Genomic DNA, 24994 nt, shown 5'->3' on the forward strand with positions numbered 1-24994 from the left:
TTGTATTTTTGTGCAGTTATTCGTACTTTTAATGTGAGATTTCCTTCGAGAACCAGACCTACTGATGAGTTTACTTCAGGATTCAGTACGTGGAACCACTGCAGGCGTTTTACAGTTTTACAGTGTAATAAAAACAAAAAGAAAACATCAAGAGCTCTGCTGTGACTGAATCCTGCAGTCACCACAGTTACAACATGGCACAGAGGATTATTTTACGAAGAAGACATTTAATATCAAACAGTAAAAAAGTAGAAAAAAAAACTAATATTTGGCAAGAATGACGTTTGAAATGAGGAGAAAAAGTGACCTCTGACCCCGTGTTAAAAGAGGCGCCACACCTGTTGTTGTTGTTATTGGAGCTGCTGTGAACTCGATACATGTATTTATATATGTATATAAATATATACTATATGTGTACAGATACTGTATGAGCAATGGGTGACTGTATGACTATATATATATATATATATATACACACTGTGTACAGATACTGTATAAGTGACCTGAGCTGGAAGTCACAGGTTTGATTCCCAGTCCTGGTTTTTCATTTAAACCAGTGAAACCAACTTTGTTTTTGGCTTTGTGACCCTTTTAAAGTCTCCTTGTGACCCCTATCAGGAACTACTGGACTAATCTGTCCTGTAGTGATGGATTGGGGATGGTTTAAACTCCCCTCATACAATCATAAAATAAGGAGAAAGGATGAACGGCTTTATGAACACGTCCTCCGGAGTGGTAAATCAAACGCACCTCGGTGAGTTCAGATAGATGATTAATGCGTGGCGTCACCCGGATCGCTTAATTTCACAGCTTGTGTCGTTGTAATTTTAGCCCTCCATTACTGTAATGTCCTTAAATACTACCGTTTCTATAAACAGCGTTCAGTCTCCCTGCAAGTGCTATACTTTTAAAGTGCTCCTGCTCACATATAAGATTACGCCGTCTAGCTCCACCACACTTAAATGAGCCTCATCGCCGCTCTATGCGCTCCTTTCACATGCTGTAACATCTCAGCGGGGAAGATGAAATCCTCTTTTCCTCCTGCGATCCCTTTTTTAAAAAAAAATCTAGATTTAAATCCTGTTAATTCCTGTGAGAGTGCACACAGGAACAGGGGCATTGTGTAGGATTGAACTGGGTTTGTATTGAAGGAAACAAAAAAAAACAACTTATTTTTAGAAATACAAAGTTATGGTGAAATCTTGCAGCAATATATATATTATTTTTTGACTGAAACTGCAAATCTGTGCAAACTTGGGGAACTGAGCAGAACAGAGGAAGCTATTATAGCTTATTAGCTCAATAAATTTATATAACATCCTCCACAAAAGAGGAATAATTCGTGGACAGACTGAAGCCAGTGGTACAAAAAAGTTTCTTGAATTAAGTGTGAGAACTTTAGTTAGAGGCAGAGCTGTAACATTGTGACTGACACGCACACAGTGTTCCCTTCTGCTAGCACATTAGCTTGCCAGCTACAGTAGTTCGCCAGTAAGGAGATTTGATTGCCCTCAAAACTCCCGGCTTCAAAACGTCTCTTCAGATACCGCTGTTGGTTCGGTTTCTTGCAGGTTGGGTTAGGGTTAGGGGTTCAAACCTGCAACCGTCACCTTGAGCACCAGGGAGCTTCAGTTCAGTTCAGGGACAGTAGCACCGCCGCCACCAGGCCGAGCCCCACACTCAGCCCCTTCCTGGCGTGCCTGGCGACGGCTCCGCCTGCTTCCAGGTGTACCGTGTAGTTACAGGAAGGCGTGAGGTCAGCATGGGTGAGGTTAGCTTGGGTGCGGGCGGTTGTTGTGGCGATCTGTCGTAAGTGGAAGTCGTGTTTCATGGCGGAGAAGTTATCAGGACCATATGGGACGTTCAGTGTCTCCGTCAAAACCTCATGACCCGGGTACGTCACCTGTCAAACACAGACACCTGTTATGAAAATATTGCCCTTCAAATGCACATTTAATACAGAATAAAGACAAAAACGGAGTAACAGAAAGGTTGAAAATGCCCCCATTTCATGACGTATTTTTGTACGCAAACCAAGAAGTTAGCATCAAAATAAACTCTGTGAGGAACTAGTTTCTACTCTTTAATGTCCCCTTTGTGGTCTCATTTAGCCACTTAGCAAAAATGTAATATTTCTACAGCTTAATATATTTTCATTTGGCAAAACATTTTAAAAACAATAAGGTTTTGATCAAACACTGCGGGGGCTTCGCAGTATTTGTCCACCACTAGAGGTCGCTGTGCTATTTACTGTGAAGCTGTAGTTTCCAGGCAGCAGCAGTCTGTAGTATTCTCCGTGTTTGTCGGTTCTGAACGGACACATATTATTACGACTTTTGACTTCCACCACTGCGTTCTGGACCGGCACTCCGGAGCCATCGAACACGCGACCTTTGACCCCTGCAAGCACACACCAAAACACATACACCCACACACACACACACACATATATAGGTAGTATCAGGTGATTATTAAGTATTGATCCTGGTTCAGTTTCAGTTCAAAACAACAGGAGAGACACACAGGTATGGAAACAGACAGGTAAAGACAGACAGGTAAAGGCACAGACAGGTAAAGACATAGACAGGCAGTTAGGACAGACAAGTAATGACATAGACAGGTAAAGACATAGACAGGTATACAGTGAGACAGGTAAATAAACTGAGAAACTGACAGACAGACAGACAGACAGACAGACAGACAGGTACTGACCCAGGTGGACCTGCTTGATGTAGGCCAGCAGAGACTTCCTGTTGTCCCTCCACAGACCAGGAAGTTCTCCGACTGGAGGAAACTTGCAGCACGAAACCTCCAGAGTCAACTCCAAACACTGAGCCCACACATAGTTATAGTCCTGCATCCCACCTGCACACACACACACACACACACACACACACACACACACACACACACACACACACACACACACACACACATTAAATACTTTATAAATAAGTGAATTTAGCATTCATTTGTCGTCTTTATTGGACAGCAGAGGCAGACAGGAAACATGAGAGAGAGAGGGGGTATGACATACAACAGAGGTTTAATTCTTTAATTTCTTAGATTTATTTTGAAAGGTATAAACCTGTCTTAATTCAGAAAGTCACACAAGATACATTATCAGTAGGTTGCACGCTTTTCTTTCATATGAGACGATATGAGGTCATATTTATCGGGATGTAAACATATGAAACTATGAAAGGGAAACTTCAACTTTTGCCGGGGGGAAATATTTTCATTGGAGCGCCTGGTTTTCCCTCACAGGCCGCTATTTGCCTACAACTGATCTACACCCTGAAATTAAAGTGAGAATATATATATATAGACTTTCTGAGTAACATTTAGGGAGATCTACTGTCAGTAATTAAATGTAGTATTTATTTATAGGTATGTTTTCATTAATTTATCTCTTGAATACAGGAATTGTTGTGTTTTTGTTACCTAGAATGAGACGTTTTAATCTACAGACGCCACTTTCCATGAAGTCCGACATCTTAAACCGCCTTGTTTCAGCCCAGAATGGACAAACCAGACACCTTTTTTCCGCAAGTTTGCGTTCAGTTAGTTGCAATCTGAAACTTCACCGCTAGACGACACTAAATCCTGCAGACTGGGGTCTATAAACAGTGTTGGAATTGCACAAATTGTGAGTGACTGGAAAGCGGAGACACATACTTGATGCCTCTCTTGCATCAGTCAGTGCCCCACTTGTGCCGCCTCAATCAAAAAAGTCTAATAACAGGGACACTAGAGTCCATTTAAACTGACAGAAGTTGCCTGAAGTTGAATAAAACTAAAGTATTAAGTTATTTGTATATAAAACACCTATCCTAAGCACGGGGCACCACAATAGGCAGAAAGAGTGCAACCTCAGGTAAAGTGGCTGTCAGTCAGCTGATTGGGTTGCAGTGATCAGGTTTCAGCAGCAGGAAACCAGAGAAGGCGGGTCAGGGATGTTTCTTCCTTTAGTATCTGTCTCAGTCTCTGCAGGTTTCCACTAAAGTCTTTCTAGGAATTGACACTGAACATGCAGTTCTTTATGTAGTAATGGAGGAAATGAGGGTTTGAAGGTGGGCGTGATGGAGTGTTTCTCTCAGATATACAAGTAAGAGAACATCTACTTTGTTTTCAAAATGGCAGGAACATATTTTAACCTCTGTCCTTGGTGGTGGACAGCAGGATTTGCTTCTTCTCATTTTCAACCATTTTCCAACAATGTGAGTGAGGCCGAAAAAGATTTGGATCTCTGTGACTGCAGCTAACTCGAGCCACACAAAGAAGTGGACTGTCCACACCATCCTGTATTTCTGTGATCTGGCTACCAGTAGAGACCACCAGGTCTCTGGCAGACCTGCAGAGGAGACTGACCCGATGTCTGCTCCAAACGAACAAAATAAATAAAAAACATTTTGGAAAAAAAAGCTTTGTTCTATGTTTTTACACCCTAATTAATTAAAATGTGGCTTTTGGGTTTCAGTTGAACCATTACAACCTTTCATAATGCCAGTTTTGTGTCCATGGAGTCAAAGATGACTGTTTGAGTTCAGATTAAAGTGAAGAGAAACACACATCTTTGATCAGCTGACACAATAACAAAAAGATAACTATGGTCTGGTCCAACAAACAGTGACACACAGTTAGTGAATCAAAGAGGGAATATAACTGTACCTTTATAAATAATTAGTGTCTGTTTAAGTGCTTTTGTGCATTATTCTGTGGTGGTTCAAGTATGAAAAATATGGTAAATTTGAAGGATAAACACCCTGTAAAACTTCAAATTAAAAGTAGGGTCCCAATCAGAGGCAGGTCTCTTTTACTAGCCTGGTCTGGATTTTATAGAAATTATTTGGATGTATAAAACCTCTTAAAACCCACCTGGTCGCCTGCTTGAGCGAGTTTTAAGCTGCTTAGTTTTGCCTACACAAATATAAATGTTTAAGCTAATTAAATGCCTGTCCCATATAGAGGCCTGTTCCAACTAAAGACAGGTTGAGTTCAGGTCTTACCAAATGAATACATTTAAATACTTCAAAACAAACTAAAAAAATAGGTTGTATAGATAACAGAGGGACACAAAGAGTGAGGCTGCATGCTTGCAGAATTTACTCTGGTCTTTATGCTGCTTGCAGGCTTTTATCCTGTAAATCCAGTATTTTCTTATCTTGCTGAAACTGAATCTGTGTGTGTGCAGAGCAGCAACTAACCCACCATCAACCTGTGGAGGTGAGAAGATAAAACCAAAAATCTGAAACATGACGCATTGGTAATAACATGTTGAATAAAACTCCACAAAGTAAGCAGCAATCAGTCTGTAGATTTTAAGGACGTATATTTAAGTTTTTTGCTTTTGAGTTTTACAGTTTTCAACAGCAACTGAGGTTGTTACTGGCTTTATAGCCTTGATAATATGGATAATATTATTATTATTCTATAATTTTCCTTCTGGATGGAGGTTTATAATAAAGCTATTTAAGTTTTACGCCATTTTTAACCTGAATTTTCTCCTCATTTATTCTAGTGGTTTTTATTATTTCTCTTGTAAGTGCTGAATTTTAAAGCCTAAAGCACTTTTATCGTGTTGTATCATGTTTGTCTCTTTGTGAAATATTTTCTCTACCTACGGAATACCAGTAAAGTAACCTGAACCTGTAATATTATTTCCATATCCAGGTCCAGCCCCACATTGCTGAAAGATACTGCCTCATAAGGTCCTGATGGAAAGACTAAGAGACTATGTCAGAATTTTCTTGCCTTCTCTCTTCTGCTTTGGCAACATGATCCCTGGCCCCATGTTTGTTTTCCTTCCTGATCCCAGAATCTCCCCGTCCTGCTCTGCATACTGTGAAAGACTACAAGCTAATGCTGGTCTGGGTTTAATATGGATTCTGACTCGTCTTGCAGCAGGACCTCAATCACATTAACTCACTTCTAGAAAGACTTAAATACAAGTTTAACCTAAAGCTCCTTCTGCTTGTGCGGCAGAGGACATCATGTAGTGAGAATTTTAAGAAACAATTGGTCTATTTTAATCAATACCAGTATTAAAAAGGGAATAAATCACATTGAATCAGCTTTAAATTGCAGCTGATTTCTGTCATTTTATCATATTATTAAAATAAAAATGCCTGACCGATCAGAGGATACCACAGGTATCCGTTGGTGATGCCGTCCAGGAAGGGTCTGCTGTCCGCGCAGCTGTCCCCTTTGTGCATGGTGGCGTGGTTGTGGGAGTACACCTTGGCCAGGTGAATGAACACGTCGTCATCAGGGCTGACGCTGGCCCCGCCCACCAGCTCCCTGCCTGGAGAAAGAGACGTCGAGGAGCATTTTGGACTTTTTATCTTCAAATTGTTACGTGTACAGCACATTTTACACACAGGGTAATTGAACTGAAAGGGAAGTCATCAAAATAAAACATCAAAGTATAAATTAGAGAATACAATTTAGATTTCAAAGTGTAATCAAAATTAATAAATTTGATAATATTTCCAAATCAAACCACCACCAAAGTGCTATACAATCCCTGTTAGTGACTGATACAATCCCTGTTAGTGACTGATACAGCCTGTATTGTAGTGTTCATGGGTGTAGGATCACTTCCTTTTGTGCCTTTTTTATCTAAAGTGAACAGATATTTATTTTTGGAGAAACTAATTCCTTCAGTTTCACCACCTGCCAGCAGAGGGCGCAGTCACAATGAACACCTGACTTACTGAAAATTATTTGTGAAGTTAGTAAAGTAAGTACATTTTTGTAAAAATGTATATTTATGAAATGCAGATTTGTATTTTTACATTTGTGTCTTTTCCCATTACCTCAGTTTTCTGCTACAATTTCGCCCAAAAAGTCAGTTTCTCTCTATCTGTCAGTTAATGTTTAGCCATGCTAACAGCTATGACTTTGGTGATCCCCTTACTTCTCACCCAGCACCATCATCGCATGTTAGCATTTAGCTCAAGTGTCACATGCATCTAACAGAACAGATAGGCTCCTGTTTTTCTTGCGCTATAAATCGTATTTATACTGCTAGATGGCACTAAATCCTACACACTGCTCCTTTAAAGTCTATTTTGTCCCGTTTTATGTGCATAACTACAGTGATCTGAGCCAAAACCCTGGTGACCTACACTCAATCCTGTGCCTGAACGGATCCTGTTTGGACACAGATGGACCACTGAGGCCACTGCTTTGCTAAAATGCTTCTCATACTACGCCTCCTGTGTGGCCATTGTGTTCATCTTATTTACGACAGTCCTAACTGAACATTTTCATTCAGTATTAAAGTCAATACTGTGTGTTAAATAGGAGGAAATGTGTCAGGAGATAACCAAAACTGTCTGTTAGGCTCAAAGTCTCATACAGCAGGATTACTGACTTATCTGAATAAAACCCCAATTTCACTTACATCTGCCATATGGACTTATAATAAAAGAGTTTTTTCTGGGTTTTATGCAGCAAAATTGTCGAGAAAACTCTGTAAAACTGATTTATAGGAAAGGCTGTGAACCACATTTAGTTTGTTTGTTCTTAAAAAGGCACCATGGTGGGTTTTCAACAACAACAACAACAACAAAAATGTGCTCTTCTTGTCCCAGTATGTGGGCAAGTTACTCAGCTGAGCTTTGTATATTTATCTGACGCTGTTCAACAATGTCATGGGACAGAGTCTAAGAGCCTGTTCCCTGTCCCCTGCTCTGCACTTTAATGTAAAGAAAGAAAATATACACAGAAACATTGTCACTGGATAGTTTTGCCTTACTTTCATGAAGCCTTTCAAGAATCTACAGTTCCTGTGTTTGTCTGTGTGTGTTTTACCTCCGTTGCTGTTGTCGTAAGGGTAACTGGCCACCAGAGCTCCTCCATGAAGGTTGGCAGAGAGAACAAAACTCTCGGTCCTCAACCAGCCAATCACGGCTCTCACCTGAAACACAGCAACCAATCAATCACAGATAGTGCATGTTTTGGGGACTATTTTCAGCGGCAGATTAATCCACGTTGGTTGCTCTAGTGAATCTTTGGGGCAGCAGGACAGAGTCTGTGTGAAAGAGTCAACTAAATATGTCAACCAGTGTATCATTGATGTGTTAAACATGTTTTTTGAGCTGTAAACTAAATGATGGTATATGACTGTACTCTGATGAAACACATCAATGCAGGTGTTAAAATCTAATTTATGAAAATCTGCATTTCATGGGTTAAAAATGTCTCAACTCTACTATTTTAAATCTCCCAGAACATTGCACGATCAATGCTGATTTAGACTACATTACATCGTGACATTTATATAAAGAAACTGTGTTAACGCCCATTAATTAGAGGAATTAGGGCTCAACTCGCCCACCTACCGCTTTGAGGTGGAGTGGCATCATTTGCAGGAGTTTATGCTAGTTTTTGCTAACCCTCTACTTAGTATATATACTTAGCTGTAGAGGCATCACCTGACTGCAATCTTTACCTTGATCCCACTCACAGACAAACACACATATTGCTAGCTTAGGTACACCACAGGTATCCCACAGAAACCTTTACAAAAGGCCATGAATGCGCTTCTAGTGACTGTACTTAGTAGTAGATATATTCCCTGTTGGTGTTTTAATACAGAAAATCACCAGCTGTATCCTTTAAAACATAAAGATAATTCACAGTCCTTACTTTGTTCTTATTTACAGGCTAATAAATGTTACATAAAATCTTAAGTCCACTGACACACATAACACACGGAAGGTGACGTGACCAACCTCCGGCTCCCGCTGCTTCTCATCGGGCTGCTGTTGCCTTCGACCAGCGAAAGCATCGGGGAAGTTCCTGTTCAGATCAATGCCGTTATAGTTGAACCTGAAATAGACAGAGACGTGATGTTTACTGGGAACTGACTAACTCCAGGGACTTGTTTTTAATTCATTTTAGGGTCAGAGGTCAGCAGCATCATCACCCATGTTTCCTTTTTTATTTTTAGTTTTTACTTTTTGGGACATTTTATTTTGAAAGAATTATCTAGTCAGTCCAAGAGAAACAGCAGCTGCTGCCGAGGCTCCCATGGGCAAGGCACTGATGTTGAAAAGTGTTTCCCACGATCTTGTGACTGCCTCCAGGAAATGAGTAGTGTCTTTATTTATACAGTGGAGTCACAGAACGCCTTTCAACTCCACAGAAAACATCTAACAGAAAGTTTGTGATGGTCAGTTAATACAGCAAAAAATTAACAAGTAAACAGACAATAAGAGATAAATTCACTATTATTTGTGTTTAATTTCATTGCTCATTACTGTATTTCTCATGTATTCCCAATAATATATACAATAATTGATTAATATCCAACCAAGCAAGTTCTTTTTTAACTTTATTGACAAATTTTAAACCTAACCAACCAAACCAGAACTCAAGAGTAACACAGGTGTTTTGGGGTGAGTACCTAAACTCACCAAGAGGTGGCGGTATGCAGTAAGAAGTAAGGGTACTCATGTGGATCAAAAAATAAGAAGAAAAAAGAAGTACTGTTACCTGTGAGCCCATTTCAGGCACAGACTGTCGTTGTACCTCTTTATTTTGAATAAAAACATGTTATAGTGTTGTAAAGCACTTTGAGTGGTTGAATGCAAAATGCAAATCCATTTATCAAGTCAATAACTTAGTATTTGTAGACCAAAAATAGTCATGTGATCCATTGTTAATAAATAAAGATATTGATTACAGCAGCTTTAAGGAGCTTCTAAAAACTCAATGAAATAAAGCTGCTTCTAGTCTGCCACAAACCTGTGTGTGTGTGTGTGTGTGTGTGTGTGTGTGGGGGGAGAGAGAGAGAGAGAGAGAGAGAGAGAGAGAGAGAGAGAGAGACAGACCAAACGTCAAAACAAACTTTAAAGACTTGAGACACTCGACATGATTGTTTTGTGTAGACTAATCTATGCAATGCTTCAACGCCCAAAATACTCTGATACCAGGAAACCAGATACACACTGCGGATCTGTATCTCACACACAAACACACACACATATATACACAGTTTACAGTCACAGTTAAAGCCTCCAAAGTATCTAATTATACGTGTTTTGACTTCGTTTAATCTACCGTAAATATAGGTGTGTGTCTGTTGTTTTAATGACGTTATGGGGACGCAAGCCTCTTTACACATTCTCATTATGGGGACTCACAGAAAAGCTGGTCCCCACAAGGTTTCTAACCCTTATATACTACTGTAGGGTTTAGATTTGGGTTTTGTTTGGGTTTAGTGTGTGTGTTTAACCACTTTACAAACCGTATTTGGGGCAGATATAACCTTGTTTAAATATTTTTAAATAAAATTTAAGTTTTATTGATTCTTACAGTACAGATGTCTAGTTTTTAGGAACTCTCACACCTCACTGGCTGAATTTTGTACATAAGACTCATCTCTACATCGTGCAGTGAAATTAATCATTTGGTTGCCTTGTCAGGCGTTTTTGCAAATACTTTACATATCCAGTAGACAGAGAGCGACCTTAACATAACACTGTTTGTGTTCACCTGAGGAATCCTTTGGTCTCTACCAAGTGCTAAAGGGAATATGTGGATCTTTAGCTTTTTAAAAAGAGGCTAAAAAGCTCCGTCAGTGCTGCAGTTTGTGATAATTTTCAATTGTTCATCACTGCAAGCAACAGTTTCAGTTTGTGTGTGTGTGTGTGTGTGTGTGTGAATACCTGCCCTGGCTGTACTGGCAGTCTGTGTCCAAGTCATCGAAGCCGTCCGGGTTCATCGTCGGCAGGATGTGGATTCGGGTGCTGTTCAGTAACTGCAATGACCATGTTTCGGCATTGCGGTAACCACGCACCAGATCGTCAATCAGCTGTAGCAGCAGCACCCGGCCCAGAACCTAAACACACACACACACACACCATTTACATATAAGATAAAACAGACCAAAAGTACAACTTATAATTATACGTTTAAGTGTATAAATGTAATTAAATGCAGTAGAAATATTGAGTTATTGTTTAGTGTTGCCTAAAATTTGAATGAAGTCTGGTGCATTCTCTCGTCACTGCTGTTCATTTTCATTCATACATGTCTTCCCAGTATCTGTTTGGTTTTGTTTTTTAACAGGACATGACTCAGTGAGCCGCTCCTGATGGAAAAAAAGCGGGGAGGGAGGATGTGATGTCCTGAGTCAGCGAGGAACCGAAACGCGACCCACGGACGAGTCAGAGGCTGGTTGGATGGTTTAAAAAAAAACTTTGTGAATGAATGAGAGCCTCAGGGGAAAGAAAGAGAGAAGGGTGGGAAAAGGTGTATGTACAAAGCCTCTACACACATGTCAGGACTAGCTCTGCCGCTGGCCATCATTTTGTTTTCACTCGTCTTGAAACCGTCTCCCTGTTTTCTCTCTACTGCCGTCACAAGAAAGCCTAACCCAACTTTAATTTATTAGATTCTGGAAGAAGGTTGTTCAGTCATTCATCTTTAAGTTAATTAAAAAAAAAAAATAGATCATTCGTATCCTTTGTGGATTTAAACAGGGTTGTACATGCCTTTTTTTCCAGTCTAGATGTATGTAAGGCCTTTTAGTCAGGTTTTACTCAGGCTTCAATTGGTCCAAAATGTTGCTGCTAGGATTTTTAGATTATTATAAAATAAGGTCACTAAAGTTCTGTAATAGATTTTTAGCTTTGTGCTCCAATAACAGTTGAGCTAGCCTCGGTCAACTTCTCCCTTTCCTGTTCTTATATAGATATGCTACGTGCTAGGCAACCAAATGTACATACAGTATATATAAGTCACATAAGTTAGCTAATATTAGCAAAATGATTTATATAAATTAGCTAACTAGACTTAACTTTCAAATGTAACAAGCCAACTAATGATTGATGTAGATTAATTCTACCATTCGCTAGCTAACTTAAGATGTGAAGATGTTTAACTATCTTGAAAATGTGGTTTTATAATCCAATCCAATCCAACTTTATTTGTTAAGCACTTTAAAACAACCAAAGTTGACCAAAGTGCTGTACAGGAGAATAAATAAGACATCATAAATAAAAGACATAACAGCTCACATGAGGCGCAAAATAACATATAATACAACAATAAAATGAAAAGACATAAATAAAAATAATAACCATGCAATAACAAGCAATCAAAAAGTAAAAATAACAAATACAAAAAATAAATCAAGTAAATAAAGTCGACATCTTACTAGGTGTCAAAGGCCACAGAGAAGAGATGGGTTTTAAGACCGGTTTTAAAAACAGACAGAGAAGAGGCCTGTTTAATGTGCAGAGGCAGATCATTCCATAATTTAGGAGCAGACACAGCAAAGGCACGGTCCCCTCTGAGCTTCCGCTTAGTTTTAGGCACACTCAGGAGCAGCTGATCATCTGACCTGAGGGGGCGGACGGGTATATAGGGGTGTAGAAGCTCAGATAGGTAGGGCGGGGCAAGACCATTTAGGGATTTAAAAGCAAATAAAAGAATTTTAAAATGGATCCTAAATTGAATTGGCAGCCAGTGGAGTGAGTGACGGCTAACTAATGTTTACAAATGTTCCCGAGGATGGAGGTTTGGTTTCAGAACACTATGTAAACCCAATTTAACTTTTTAATTGGATATAATGTTGTTTTTGCATCTAACCCTCAAAGACCAGTGCGCTTTATTGTCTTGAATTTGACTGATGGGTTAAAACCCTGAGTATTGTCTGCAGGTATTCCTTTCAGACTGCAGCACCACTAAGGTAGTCCGTATGTGGCCTGACAGGCAAAACAGGGAGGTTGGGGGCAGCAGCTTTTCCCTTGAACTTCAAGCAAGTTTAGATAACAAGATGAAACCAGCCCGGTGCTGTTTATGTTGTTGTGCATTAACAGATGTAAGCTCACGTGTCAGTGTTGCAGTTGAGTAAAAGGTGGGCCTCAGTTAAAATGTCCTCAGAAACAATAACAGAGTCAAAGACAGCAGGGCCCTGTGTGCAGTTCCCTTTCAGCTCAGGAAACTCAGCCCTCATTCCCTCTCGCCTACACACACACACACACACACACAAACAAACTGAGCTCTTTCTTTTAAAAGTCCCTCCGACACACACAATCAGAAAACAAATCTGATACTTTGAGCAGATAACTGATGAAAGGCATTCGGTTTATCTGTGAAACTCAGTCGGTTTCATCAGGGCGACTCCGTGTGAGTCATGCTTGAATAGTGTACTCCAGGGCTGCAACTAAAAAATGTATCATCAATAAATGTCACCATTGTTTTATGAAATGTAAAACAAAAGTGTGAATAATGTTTCCCAAATTCAGACAACGTTTTATCATAAAAGCAGCAAAGTCACCAAAGAAAAGCAGAAAATCATCACATTTAAGAAGCTGGAACCAGCAAATATTTGCTTCAAAAATGACTAAAATGAATAACCAATCATCAATTATAGACTGATCAACCAATTGTTGCATCTCTCCAGAGTGCTAAAAAAACATTTACAACGTAAAAGTTCTGTTTTTGATTGGCTGGCAATTGATTGTCAGGAGTCCTCAGACAAAGATGCAGTCAACAGTTTCTTTACAGTGCGCGAGATGTATTAAAATACAGGTAACCATAGCAACAATGCTCAATGCTAACCCGAAAACAGGATTTTAAACAAAACTACAGTTAGGGAAGTTGGAGGCAGCCTCATGAAGTTGTACATTTAATAATATAATAATAAATATTTAAATACTTTGCTGTGACTGGACAGTCATTTTATGACGTAGCTGCAATATGACACACAAAGAAGTGGTTGTATTTCCTGTTTCCTGTTTGCTGATTAGCATTAAACACAAAGTAGAACTGAGGCTAATAGGAATGTCTTGACGGGGAAACATGGATGTCTTTACCGAATTCACAGTTTGACTACATTATACAGTCCACCGATCCGATCGGTTGACAGACGGTTCATCCAATCATCGTGGTTGCTAGCGCGGCACAAAATATGCTGTGGGTGATATCTGCACAGAGGGTACAGACCGGCACGTTGGAGGAGCTGGCAGCAGATTACAGACAGTTGTCACAGCAGATTGTTTGTGTAATGAGTGACAGGAGTGAGTGGTGTCTCTCAGTGTCTCTCAAACTGAGCTGAAAGACGTCTGTTTGATTTGACGTTCCAACGAGGCAGACCGCATTCCTGCTGCATGCAGGACAAGAACGAGACGAGCGTTTGGCGTTTGGCTCATCTGAACATCGATGACAGATAACCTCCTCTCTCTCTCTCTCTCTCTCTCTCTCTCTCGATTGTTTGTTGGGTGGTGGGGACGTTGTTTGCTTCCTGTGCTGCAAAGTTTTGCTAAACAACACAGTTTCCTACCAGGATGGATAAACGATTTGTGCCTACAGAACAAAAACAAAAAAAAACATGCACACGCCATTTCCTACACAAACAGCGGTGTTTATAAGAATGTGTGTGCACCTCCAGATGGCCAGAAGTATGTGGATGCTCAACATTACATCTATAGCAAAGAGTTATGAGCTAGCTACAGCTAGCGTGTAGCACGAAACGTACCGATGCATGGCCGAAATCACACCAAATACTTGTTTTTAACATTAAACATCCAGTTGCAAGTAATAAATCGAAAGCATCAGCATGTGTCGAATGAGTTTCGGTCTGTCGGTCTCACATTAAAACCAGGATCAGTGCTGAACATTTCAGCAAAAAGCTAAATAGTTAGGCAGTGTAATGGGGATTATGAGGATTTTTACATGCTGACAGGTACGCTGCAGGAATTTCAAACTGTCTTTCAGCAGTTAAGATCATTCATCGTTGGGCTGTAGATCCTTCTGCCCAAATTCCTCACGGCTGACTTCTCTGTGATTAAAACAGGTGGCATAAAAACAGGTTTTTCTATTATTATAACTACTATCATAGACATGAATAGTTTGTGAATCATTTTCACGGCTGCAGCGATGATGACAGGTGATATGCAGGAGAGGTGGGTAAACTATTAAGTTATTAGTTTATTTTATAAACAAATTCATTTTATAATTAAAGGTTTAATTTCTTTAATCTTAAAGACTAAGGCGGGCTGAAGGATCGACTTTTCGATGTGTGTCCAAAATAAAGAGTGCACAAACATTTTCGTGGTCCAATACACAAATAAATCAAGATGACATTTCAAATTCAGCTCCTTCTTTTGTTTTTGAGTCAACTGGAAACAGGTTTGTTGTTTTCACAGTTTGACCTGCTGCCAAAAAAGTTAATGCAGCTTTAAAGGTGCTGAGACACCTTTCGAGCGAGCCACATTACATAAGATTTACAGACTACGTTCATGCTCCCCAGAGGATTAACCCGTCTGATTATAACAACTTAGTGATAGAGGTGTAAAGATTTACTGATCTGAGATGGATCGATCTAAATGTGCCACGAACTAACCGGTCAGTACATAAACAAGGTCTTTTTTGTCTTGGTCTACTACTAATAAACACAATGACATTTAATTCTGAAATTAAACATTTGTCTTCCAGTTTTCCCCCCCGTATATAAAAAAAATACTTGGGATTCCCTGATATTTTATCAAATATATGCATTTGAAGGCAAGCAATGTCAATTTTAAATGGAAAAAAAATATATCGTATAGGAGTAGTATTAGATATCAAAATACATTGTCCTTGAATGGTATCATAGCTTGTGTGTTTAGATACGCATCGAATCGTCTTAGTGACCTTTCCTGGGGCACCATGCTCCAACTTTCCATTTCTAGCTTCACTACTGGTCCAATAAGAGGCTGTAAGGATGCATAAATCATCACTTTGTTCCGCAGGGTGTAATGAACACTGTTGCCTCTAGGGGGACAGCATTAGGAATATATCTATATATATCTATATCTATAGATATAGATATACATATATATAAATAAAAGACAGTAAGAAGAGAAGTCGGCTGTCTGTCTGATGAAGCTCGCTGCTTCACCACCAAAATCAAATGATTCATCTTTACAATGTAAACGAGGGTATTGAAGGATGTTTTCTGGGAGCTGCTCACACACACACACACACACACACACACACACTGACAATGATCTCTACACGACACCTTTTTCATCTTTTCCACAGAGGCTACATTCCCGCTGTTATAGCGAGTGTGTGAGTGAACTCAGTGAAAAGGCCTTTTTCTGGAATTTGCTTCCGAAGCGACACACTCCACCGACCCTGTTTGCTGACTGTGTGTTTGTGTGTGTGTGACTGTGCGTCCAGACGTGACCTGTCTATTAAAGGACATTTCCACCGACTTTCACGCACACGCTGTGTGATCAGCAGTAGGCCCGTTGCCGCGGTAACCAGATGCTGGTCAGAGGTCGCTAAGAGTTTCCTTTACACAGTAAAAAGAAAATGGAGATTGTTTTTTTCACTCATTCCTAATACATATTTATTTTGTTTTAAGTCTTTAAAACTTTATATTAATACATTTCAGCTTCAAAACATAACATAAAGTCATTGTTCTCTCTCTATTTTGTACAGTGTTAGTGTTCAGCAGGGGACCAATCACAGTTTATAGCCATGCTAACTCTGTGAGGCTGCCATTCATTCCAGATAAACAGTAAAATGTGTTTGTGAACACGTTTGAGGAGAGAACTAGTCAACAACAGAATCTGGATCCATATCTGATCAGCACTGTTTGACAGTTTGATCTGAGTTTGGTGCGTTGAGCTGGACGGACTCACTGAGAATGAGCTGTCAATCACAAGGTAGCCCCACCCTAAAGCATACCCTGCTTTATGGTCTGTTTTACTCTCAATGGGACCATCAGTTACTAAATGAACATCATGCTGTATGGAAGAAGACTGAAACTAGAGACTGAGACCAGAAACTCATCAGGAAACTGTTTACTGAGCTCATAAATCAACTGAGAAGTCGGCTCATTTCTCCATAAGACTGAATGGTATCGGTGTGTTTGCTGCCCCCTGCTGGACATTACATAGAATGCAGGTTTAAGACACTTCACAGACCCTTAAGGGCTGTTCATTATATATACTTAAGTTGTTTTTGTACCCAAACCTAACCATCTGCGTTTCACAACCTTAATCACAGTACGTGACAATACATATCCATCGCTAACTCGACTACAGAGCCCCGCGTGTCCCTAAAAAACGCTAAAGCTGCACCTACAGCGTCATATTCTGAAGCAGAGGGTGACATAAATGTCTGTGGCAGATACTTTTAAAACCAGAACCATAAAAGACAACCACCTGGTGGCTCAGAACTTCCCCAAAATAATGATCATAAATCATCTCCTCATTATGGCTAACTGGACCAGCCTGTGCCAATCAACCCAGCAGGTATTTCACAGGAAACTTTAACCTGTTGGTGGCGCTACAGTACTGGTCGTCTGTACCAAATTTCATGCTAATACATTTTATAGCCGTTGAGATATTTCAGCCTGAACAGACATTTGCAGCCTAAATAGAATATAACAATAATTTCTCATTAAACAAAGAGATATCACAAATATCTTTCTCATTATAAAGTTGAAAGCAGCACATCTGTCACTATGAACCAACAAGCTCCTAAACAATGACATTTATACACCACTAATCTTTGTAAATACACCTGAAGAAGCAGTTTATTGCTCCTCTTTAAAGACGAATGTTTGAACGCCAGTCAATTAAAATCTTTGAGTGTTTCCTGTCAGTTATTGCTGCTCTTCATAAGTCATAAAGCCTTAGATTTGTTCTTACAATGCTGTCTAATATTTGAGTGTTGACTCAGCGTACCGTCCATTTACAGCTGAGATTAATACACACACACACACACACACACACACACACACACACAAAACACAGTCTGTCATCTGAATACAAAAGTGTGTGTGTGGAGTGTGTTTGACTCTGAATAGCTTTTGTTGATCTCTTTAGTCTCCATTTAGTCCTGCTTCCTGCCAGAAGGGAGGGGTCTGGTTGTGTGTGTGTGTGTGTGTGTGTGTGTGTGTGTGTGTGTGTGTGTGTGTGTGTGTGTGTGTGTGTGTGTGTGTGTGTGTGTGTGTGTGCGTTCACCTCGTTTCCATGCATGTTAGCCACATATTTGAACTCGGGGATGCCGACGGTGTGACGTCGAGGGCGGACACCCAGGGCCAACACCCACAACTGCTGACCTGAGAGAGACAAGAGGGTGAAAAAGAGGTTTTTATTTACATTTTAAGTTACATTTTGTGTTTCTTAAAGAGGGAAAATATTTATCGGAGATGTTTTATAGTGAATACGAGACACCGAATTAACTGGAGTTGGATGTCTAGCTCTAAACTGACACTTTCAGCTGGTTTTGGGACCAGTTGAGTCCACTTCTCCTCCGTTGAATGCTAAATAATCAGGAGGGAACAGACCTTAAAGCTGCAACAATCAGTATTTCTATATAATAAAAATACTAATAATCTTTATATAAATAACATAATATATACGCATGCATTTCATTTTAGTGAATAGGTAAACAAATATTATGTATATTTTATATTTTTTACTGTGCAGTGGACTGAATATTTCTTTATCTACATGGTTAGAAGAGTCTTTGTGGATTCTGTGCCTCACCTCAAACTTAAAATCAATATAAGAGCCGGTTTGAGCGACGCACTGAAGTGTAACTTCTTCTAAGCAGGAGGTGGAAATGCAGAAAACACAGAATAATTAATAACCAGTTTTGAAACGGGGTCAAGGTGACACTTATGTATGTGTTATTTTACAGTGAGTCGCGTAGCAGCAGCGGCCGTGTTTTCACAACCCTAAACCACTTGAGAAAAGTGTGTACTTGACTTAATTATGTCGAAACTCAACCGCGTGCATTCGTTTAAAAAGGCAACACTAATCCTAAATGCAGCACTTTGGTCTGGTGAACAATGCAACCCGGTTGCCACGAATGACGTCACCAAACAGCTGAGAGTGTATGAGGAACCGGATGAAAGAGCTTGTATGGTAATCAGGTAAAACTGTTTAAAGTTTAAAAGCTCCCGCCAATCAGATATCAGTGTTTTTCTTCTTGTTCCTGCAGTCGGATGTTTGATCTGTGCAGAACGATGCATGAAAACTTGTATATTTGCAGATTCTGGTATTTTTTAACGAGGTAGAAGGATTTAAGGATTTTAATGTGGAAATTATTCTTATTTTGCAGGAAAAGACTCACATTATTGTTCCGAGATGATTATTTATATGTATGTCTTTAAAGACGGCCTCTGATGAAGCAGGAGTTTATGTTTTCACTGAGCTCTGATGCGGATTTTTAGTGAGTAAAAATTTCCACGTAAACATGACTACTGTAACTGTTTTGAATGTCAGTACAGCAGATTGATGAATGAAGCTCCACAAGCCTCAGCAAGTCTCACACACACTTACACACACTTGGTAAAGTGTGAACGAGTCATTGAAGCAACATGAGGGAAAAATTGGCGAGGCTGGCGAGACGGACATCACACACACAAACACAGGTTGGACGCTGGCCAGCTGGCGTCCTAGATTAGCGCAGATTAGCTCCGGGTGTGTGTGTGTGTGTGTGTGTGTGTGTGTGTGTGTGTGTGTGTGTGTGAGTGATTAGCCAGATTAAGCCGTCCAAGATTAAATTAACCGGCGTTTACAGTCCCATTATATGATCACACAAACACCAACAGGCAACCTTGGCGAAGTCACCGTCACGGCTGACACCTGAAACTTTATCAGTCAACCATCAACCCCTGTGTGTGTGTGTATGTGTGTATGTGTGTATGTGTGTGTGTGTGTGTGTGTGTGTGTGTGTGTGTGTGTGTGTGTATGTTTCTCTCTCTTAATGTAGAATTTATACCTACCTACCTATTATAATAATAATCATAATAATAATACAGTAACCCCATTCAGTCTTATGGAGAAATTAGTCGACTTCTCAGTTGATTTATGAGCTCAGTAAACAGTTTCCTGATGAGTTTCTGGTCTCAGTCTCTAGTTTCAGTCTTCTTCCATACAGCATGATGTTCATTTAGTAACTGATGGTCCCATTGAGAGTAAAACAGACCATAAAGCAGGGTATGCTTTAGGGCGGGGCTACCTTGTGATTGACAGCTCATTCTCAGTGAGTCCGTCCAGCTCAACGCACCAAACTCAGATCAAACTGTCAAACTAGACAGTGCTGATCAGATATGGATCCAGATTCTGTTGTTGACTGTTTCTTTCCTCAAATCTGTTCACAAACACATTTTACTGTTTATCTGGAATACCAGATCGTTTGTGAGCAGGCGAGCCGCCAAAGAACATACAGGAAGTTAGATCATCTCTAGGCCGCCTGTAGTTTGTCAACCACACAAGGATTTGTTTGTTGACAGATAAAACCTTCATTACACAACATGAGATGGGAAAAAAGGCCTGAAATCTCGATTAAAACGTTAAAATCACACAGAGATGTTTGTGGTCAGCCAATCAGCTCTCTGATCAGGCGTTTCTCGGAGAGCAACCATGTCATCCATCTTTACATATTTTGATTATGAGGTATTTCCTTTTAAAATCAGGACGGGAGACGGTCAGACAGACAGACAGGCACGCCGTTGTACCTTGGACAGACTGGCCGATGCTGTACAGGTGTGTGATGTCGGGGTTGGAGGCGTTGACCTGGAGGAGGTACTGCTCGATCTCACGGTTGTCGTGGTAACGGAACTCCAACGTCGAGGCGGTGGCGAGGAGGAGGAAGGGGATGAGGAGGAGGAGGAGGGAGGACATCACTGCAGTGCGACCTGTGAGGAGGAAGAAACTGGTTTGAGTCTAAATGTGTTTGAGGAGCGTCTTCGCGGCGGCCATATTGGTGAGGTTGAGATCGGCTAGTTAGCAACACTGACAGATTCAAATGGACTGTAACTCGCTTAACTCTGAACGCATTTTCATGAAATTTGGTTCGCTATAAACGTGAGGAATTGAATCTGACAGTGGCACAACTAATCAGCTTCATGCCAAAAAAACTGTCAGGAGTCTCCTCTGGGAGAAACGCTGCAGGCACTTTGGCCAAGTAGTATGTTTCTGGATCTGTTGGACAACAATAAAAACAACAGGTGTGAATGTTCTGCGGGTTAACGTGGGAAGAAATCAAGTGTTTATATTCATAAAAAAGGATAAAAACTGTTTATTAAAATGTAACTGAAGCCATTAAATGTCATCAGAACACACAGTATCAGTCTGTTTCTTTGAGGCTTAGAGGAACAAGCAGGAACACTGATTTTTGAGTAGAGGGAGGCTTTAAGGAATTTGTTTTTAGCAATAATGTAGAAACATATCCTGGTTCAGCTTCACAGATTATTTGTTTTATGTGACATTAACTTGAATATCTTTGGGTTTTGGAAAACTAGACATTTGAAAGCATCATTTAAGATGTCCAGACAGGCATTTATTTTTGATTTTTGATTTACCCTTTGAGACAAAAACATCTCAAGAAACCTCGCCCAAAAGGTAACAGTCGTACAAGATCACAGCATAAAACACAGAAGAACTATTTGCGACTATTATCTGACATTTTATGAACCAAATAACTGAAATAATTGGAGAAGAATCATTAGTTACAGTCCTGAAAAGAACAATAAGAAAAGCTGGATAAAGCTGCAGATGAGATCAGATCAGAGCATTAACAGCTGTACTGAAAGCAATCATCCAAAAAGTCAAGAAGTCGGAGGATGGAGGTTGACCTTTAAATTAACCCTGTTAGACAGAAACATAAATTTAGATATAACTGTTCCAGCTATCATAAAAGGTTTTTATCCATTTTTATGCGTCAGTAGACTCATAACTGAACCTTTTCATGGCGTCCGACCCGCCTCCGTTTTGTCTGAGCAGCTGTTTCTGTTAAATTTTTCCGTTGAGGAATTTAAAACCCACGTTTTAAATCCGTAATTACCAGTTTGTGTGCAGAGAGGGGTTTATGGTGGAACGCCGTCTGAGCTATTAGATGAGCTAACAAACAGGTTACTGTCACCGTCTGCAGCCCGTTCTCACCCAACAACTCTTCACCCGGCTTCAAAGTTTCTGTTTGTTTGATTTGTTTTTGTTTTAAAAAATTGACTCATTTTCTTTAAGTTGACTTTACATCATTATAATCCAAATAACTCTTAACGATTCCCCCTAAAGTGTAAAGATTTGATGTTTGTTGCATAAAAAAAACAAGCTATTGCTAATTTAATCACAGCAATAAATAAATTAGCTACTGTTTTGTAATTATCAATTCATTTTAAATAGTTTTGCCAGGTAAAGTAATAATTTGCTGTAGTAAAGGAAACTAAAGATGGATTTAAGTTTGTATTAATTTATTCTGATACCTTCAGTTTAACCCCGTTTCAAAGTTTTGGACTTAATTAAACGGACTGGACTTGTATAGCAGCTTACTCAAAGTGCTTCTACAAACAGAAACTAATCCATTCATTCACATCAGGAGGAATTACCTCACTCAGGGAGACTACGTCGTGCAGCTGCAGGAGCCGGGGATCGATCCACCAACCTTCTGATTAGTGGACAACTTTCTCTACATCCTAACCAGCCTGTTAACTTAATTTATCTAGTTGGCCAATTGGTTTCCTTAAACATTAACCTTAAACTCCGGGGTCTCCAACCTTTTTAAGTACTAAAAGGAGGAAACTGTGTTAAATTGATGCTTTAATATCAAAATAACGTAATAACAATGTGTCTTGAACCAGTTTTATTTGGAGCTGTGGGTGTGTGTGTGAGTTATTTTTACTCTCGTTGTGAGATTTTAAGAGAAATCTACTGAGATGAACAGAGTCAATTTACTCGGCTCTCAAAAGAAAAAAAACAAAAACAATTAATTGATAAAAAAGGATGAAAAAACCCCGAAAGTGTGACACAGAGAGAGTCTGCGAGGGCTCAGGCTGCCATTTAATTAATCAGTATTTAAATGTTTTCATACAACAGAACAATAAACTCGTCCTTCCAAGTGTAATAAAATAATATATATAAGATTAAATACTTATACAGAGACCCCTGCTTTAGCTTATACTTATACTTTCTGTCACATGGTTTCCACTCTTACATGAAACGATCATTTTACAGACATTATTTAGCCCGACATGGTAGCATGAGATTAGGTCTAGTGTCTCATGATACCAGTGTCTTTAGCTTTAAAATGATTTGAGAGGTGTCCAGTGTCCCTGATGTAGAATCCTTAAAGTCAAGGTGAAGTGAAAAACACTATTTTAACCCTTTAAGATCATATCCTCACTTATATTATTCCCATATTTAACAGTTTATGCCAAAAAATGTATAAAAAAGTCAATTTTCTTTGTATTTCTTATATCAAAATCCAATAATTTTGTCTTCCTGTAAAACAAAAACAGGTATAAAATGGGGTATATAATGGGGTATATAATGGGGTATATATAATATTTAACACAGCTGTTTAACTGCAGGGATGTAACACACATTCTGTGGTTCTGGCTACTGTGACCAGTTCCTCTTCAGCTGCGTTTTCAGGAAATATGTAAATATATGGAAGCAAACAGCAGCGACACAACGAGGGGGAGATCCCAGTACTTTCTCAATAACATACAGCCTCCAAGGGAAGACGCTTGACCCACCTCTGCTCTGTAGAGTAAAGTTTCATTCATCAATCAGTGGTTGCAGCAAACTGATCAACCCCTGAATTAAAGACACATTTTATGCTTATTTCATATTGTATTCAATGTATAACAATAACAGTGGAGAACAACTCATAAACTGTTCATTTAAACACAGTAACTGCAGGAAGTTTGTGTGAAATGAGCGATTTGGATCAATTTTGAGTAAAATATTTCCTGTGAATATTGATTTTTACTAACTTTCTTTGCTTTATCGGCCTATATTTTTAATAATTTTAACAATTATACATACTTAACAGGCTTCCTACTGTCCTTCCTAAGTGCAGTCTCACATTGTAAAAGTCTATATAATATAATATATAATGTACAGCACAAACCATAAACAATATAATAAGATATAGGAGTATTTTTAAATATATATAAGATAGAAACAAACTGCAAACACGCAGTAAAGTCCTGTCTGATCACTACTGAGACATCCAGAAATACCATAATACTGCTGCTATAACAGAGGAAGATCAATAAGTTCCAGTTATAGATCTTATTGGAATATTATAGCTCACAATCCCTCCGCAGGCACATTAAAGTAACATTACACAGACAGCATTAAAGTGTTGGCACACAGCAGTTTACAGCCATTATTGGAACATTAATGGAACATTATTGGAACATTATTGGAACATTATTGGAATGTTTGAGCGCTGATCGATTACCTGTCCGCCGTCTGTCGGTTCCTGACTCGAGCAGAGAGACGAGAGCTCCTGGCGAGGGTGAGACAGCTGAAAGAGGAGTCTGTATCTTGTCTGTCGCTCCTTCTCCTTCTGAATGAATGTTACTTATTCACCAGCGGATCTCCCCGGCTCGCTCCGGGAGGGGCGGAGCTTAGAGGAGTGTGTGTGTGTGTGTGTGTGTGTGTGTGTGTGTGTGTGTATGTGTGTGTGTGTGTGTCTGTGTGTGAGATTCAACAGGTTAATGAATGAAACAGACTGATGATTCATTCAGTTTAAGACGGAAAAAGTTCATTTTATTTGAAAATAAATCGGTTTATAACGTTCAGAAACAACTTATTATGCTACAAAAACTGGGTTTAACAACATTAATAATTTGTAAATCAATTAATTATTGCTAATGGTTTGATTATTTGATTTGACATGTCTGAATTTCTCAACATTTTTGGCATTTCCTGCTTTCCCGAAGAGAGTTTTGTTCATTTCTGTGAAGAAATGTAAATTGTTTAATATATCAAGAAAACACTGAATTTGTCAAAAAAGGAGCCTATAAAAGGTTAAAAGAAATACATAATACAGGCAGAAAATTGAATAAAAAGTGCCCTAAATACTTGAGAAGTCAAAAAGTTTGTGTAAAATTAGAGATTTGGATGAATTTTGAGCAGATTATTTCCTCTTTAGGGAACTTTTTATACATTTCTTGCATGTATTTTTATTATTTTCTGACAAATTCTGACAAATGTCCCTGATCCTCGTTTCT

General features: G+C 39.4%; 1 protein-coding gene and 1 long non-coding RNA gene across 2 annotated transcripts in view; one reads left to right on the plus strand and one right to left on the minus strand.

Annotated features, from left to right (window-relative positions):
* cpm (carboxypeptidase M) lies at positions 1-24344 on the minus strand. Its single transcript, XM_051391757.1, has 10 exons — positions 24220-24344; positions 20489-20668; positions 17982-18079; positions 10680-10852; positions 8742-8838; positions 7819-7924; positions 6134-6304; positions 2713-2865; positions 2252-2400; positions 1-1903 (listed from the first exon to the last, which is right to left on the minus strand). The coding sequence occupies exons 2-10, from the start codon at positions 20652-20654 to the stop codon at positions 1634-1636; spliced, it is 1383 nt and encodes a 460-aa protein (XP_051247717.1). The 5' UTR covers positions 20655-20668; positions 24220-24344; the 3' UTR covers positions 1-1633.
* The window catches only part of LOC127358601 (uncharacterized), a 24416-nt gene continuing 15988 nt past the window's right edge, over positions 16567-24994 (plus strand). The window contains exon 1 of the long non-coding RNA XR_007882483.1: positions 16567-16676. This is a non-coding gene — a long non-coding RNA (uncharacterized LOC127358601). The remainder of the gene's footprint in view (positions 16677-24994) is intronic.

The sequence above is a fragment of the Dicentrarchus labrax genome, unplaced genomic scaffold, assembly GCF_905237075.1.
Source record: "Dicentrarchus labrax unplaced genomic scaffold, dlabrax2021, whole genome shotgun sequence".
Taxonomy (NCBI): domain Eukaryota; kingdom Metazoa; phylum Chordata; class Actinopteri; family Moronidae; genus Dicentrarchus; species Dicentrarchus labrax.

Coding starts and splice junctions, on each gene's coding strand:
- cpm (XM_051391757.1), bottom strand. CDS start 20,654: ATGTCCTCCCTCCTCCTCCTCCTCATCCCCTTCCTCCTCCTCGCCACC. Junction 18,080..20,488: donor CATCGGCCAGTCTGTCCAAG/GTACAACGGCGT, acceptor TGTCTCTCTCAG/GTCAGCAGTTGTGGGTGTTG. Junction 10,853..17,981: donor CTAACATGCATGGAAACGAG/GTGAACGCACAC, acceptor GTGTGTGTTTAG/GTTCTGGGCCGGGTGCTGCT.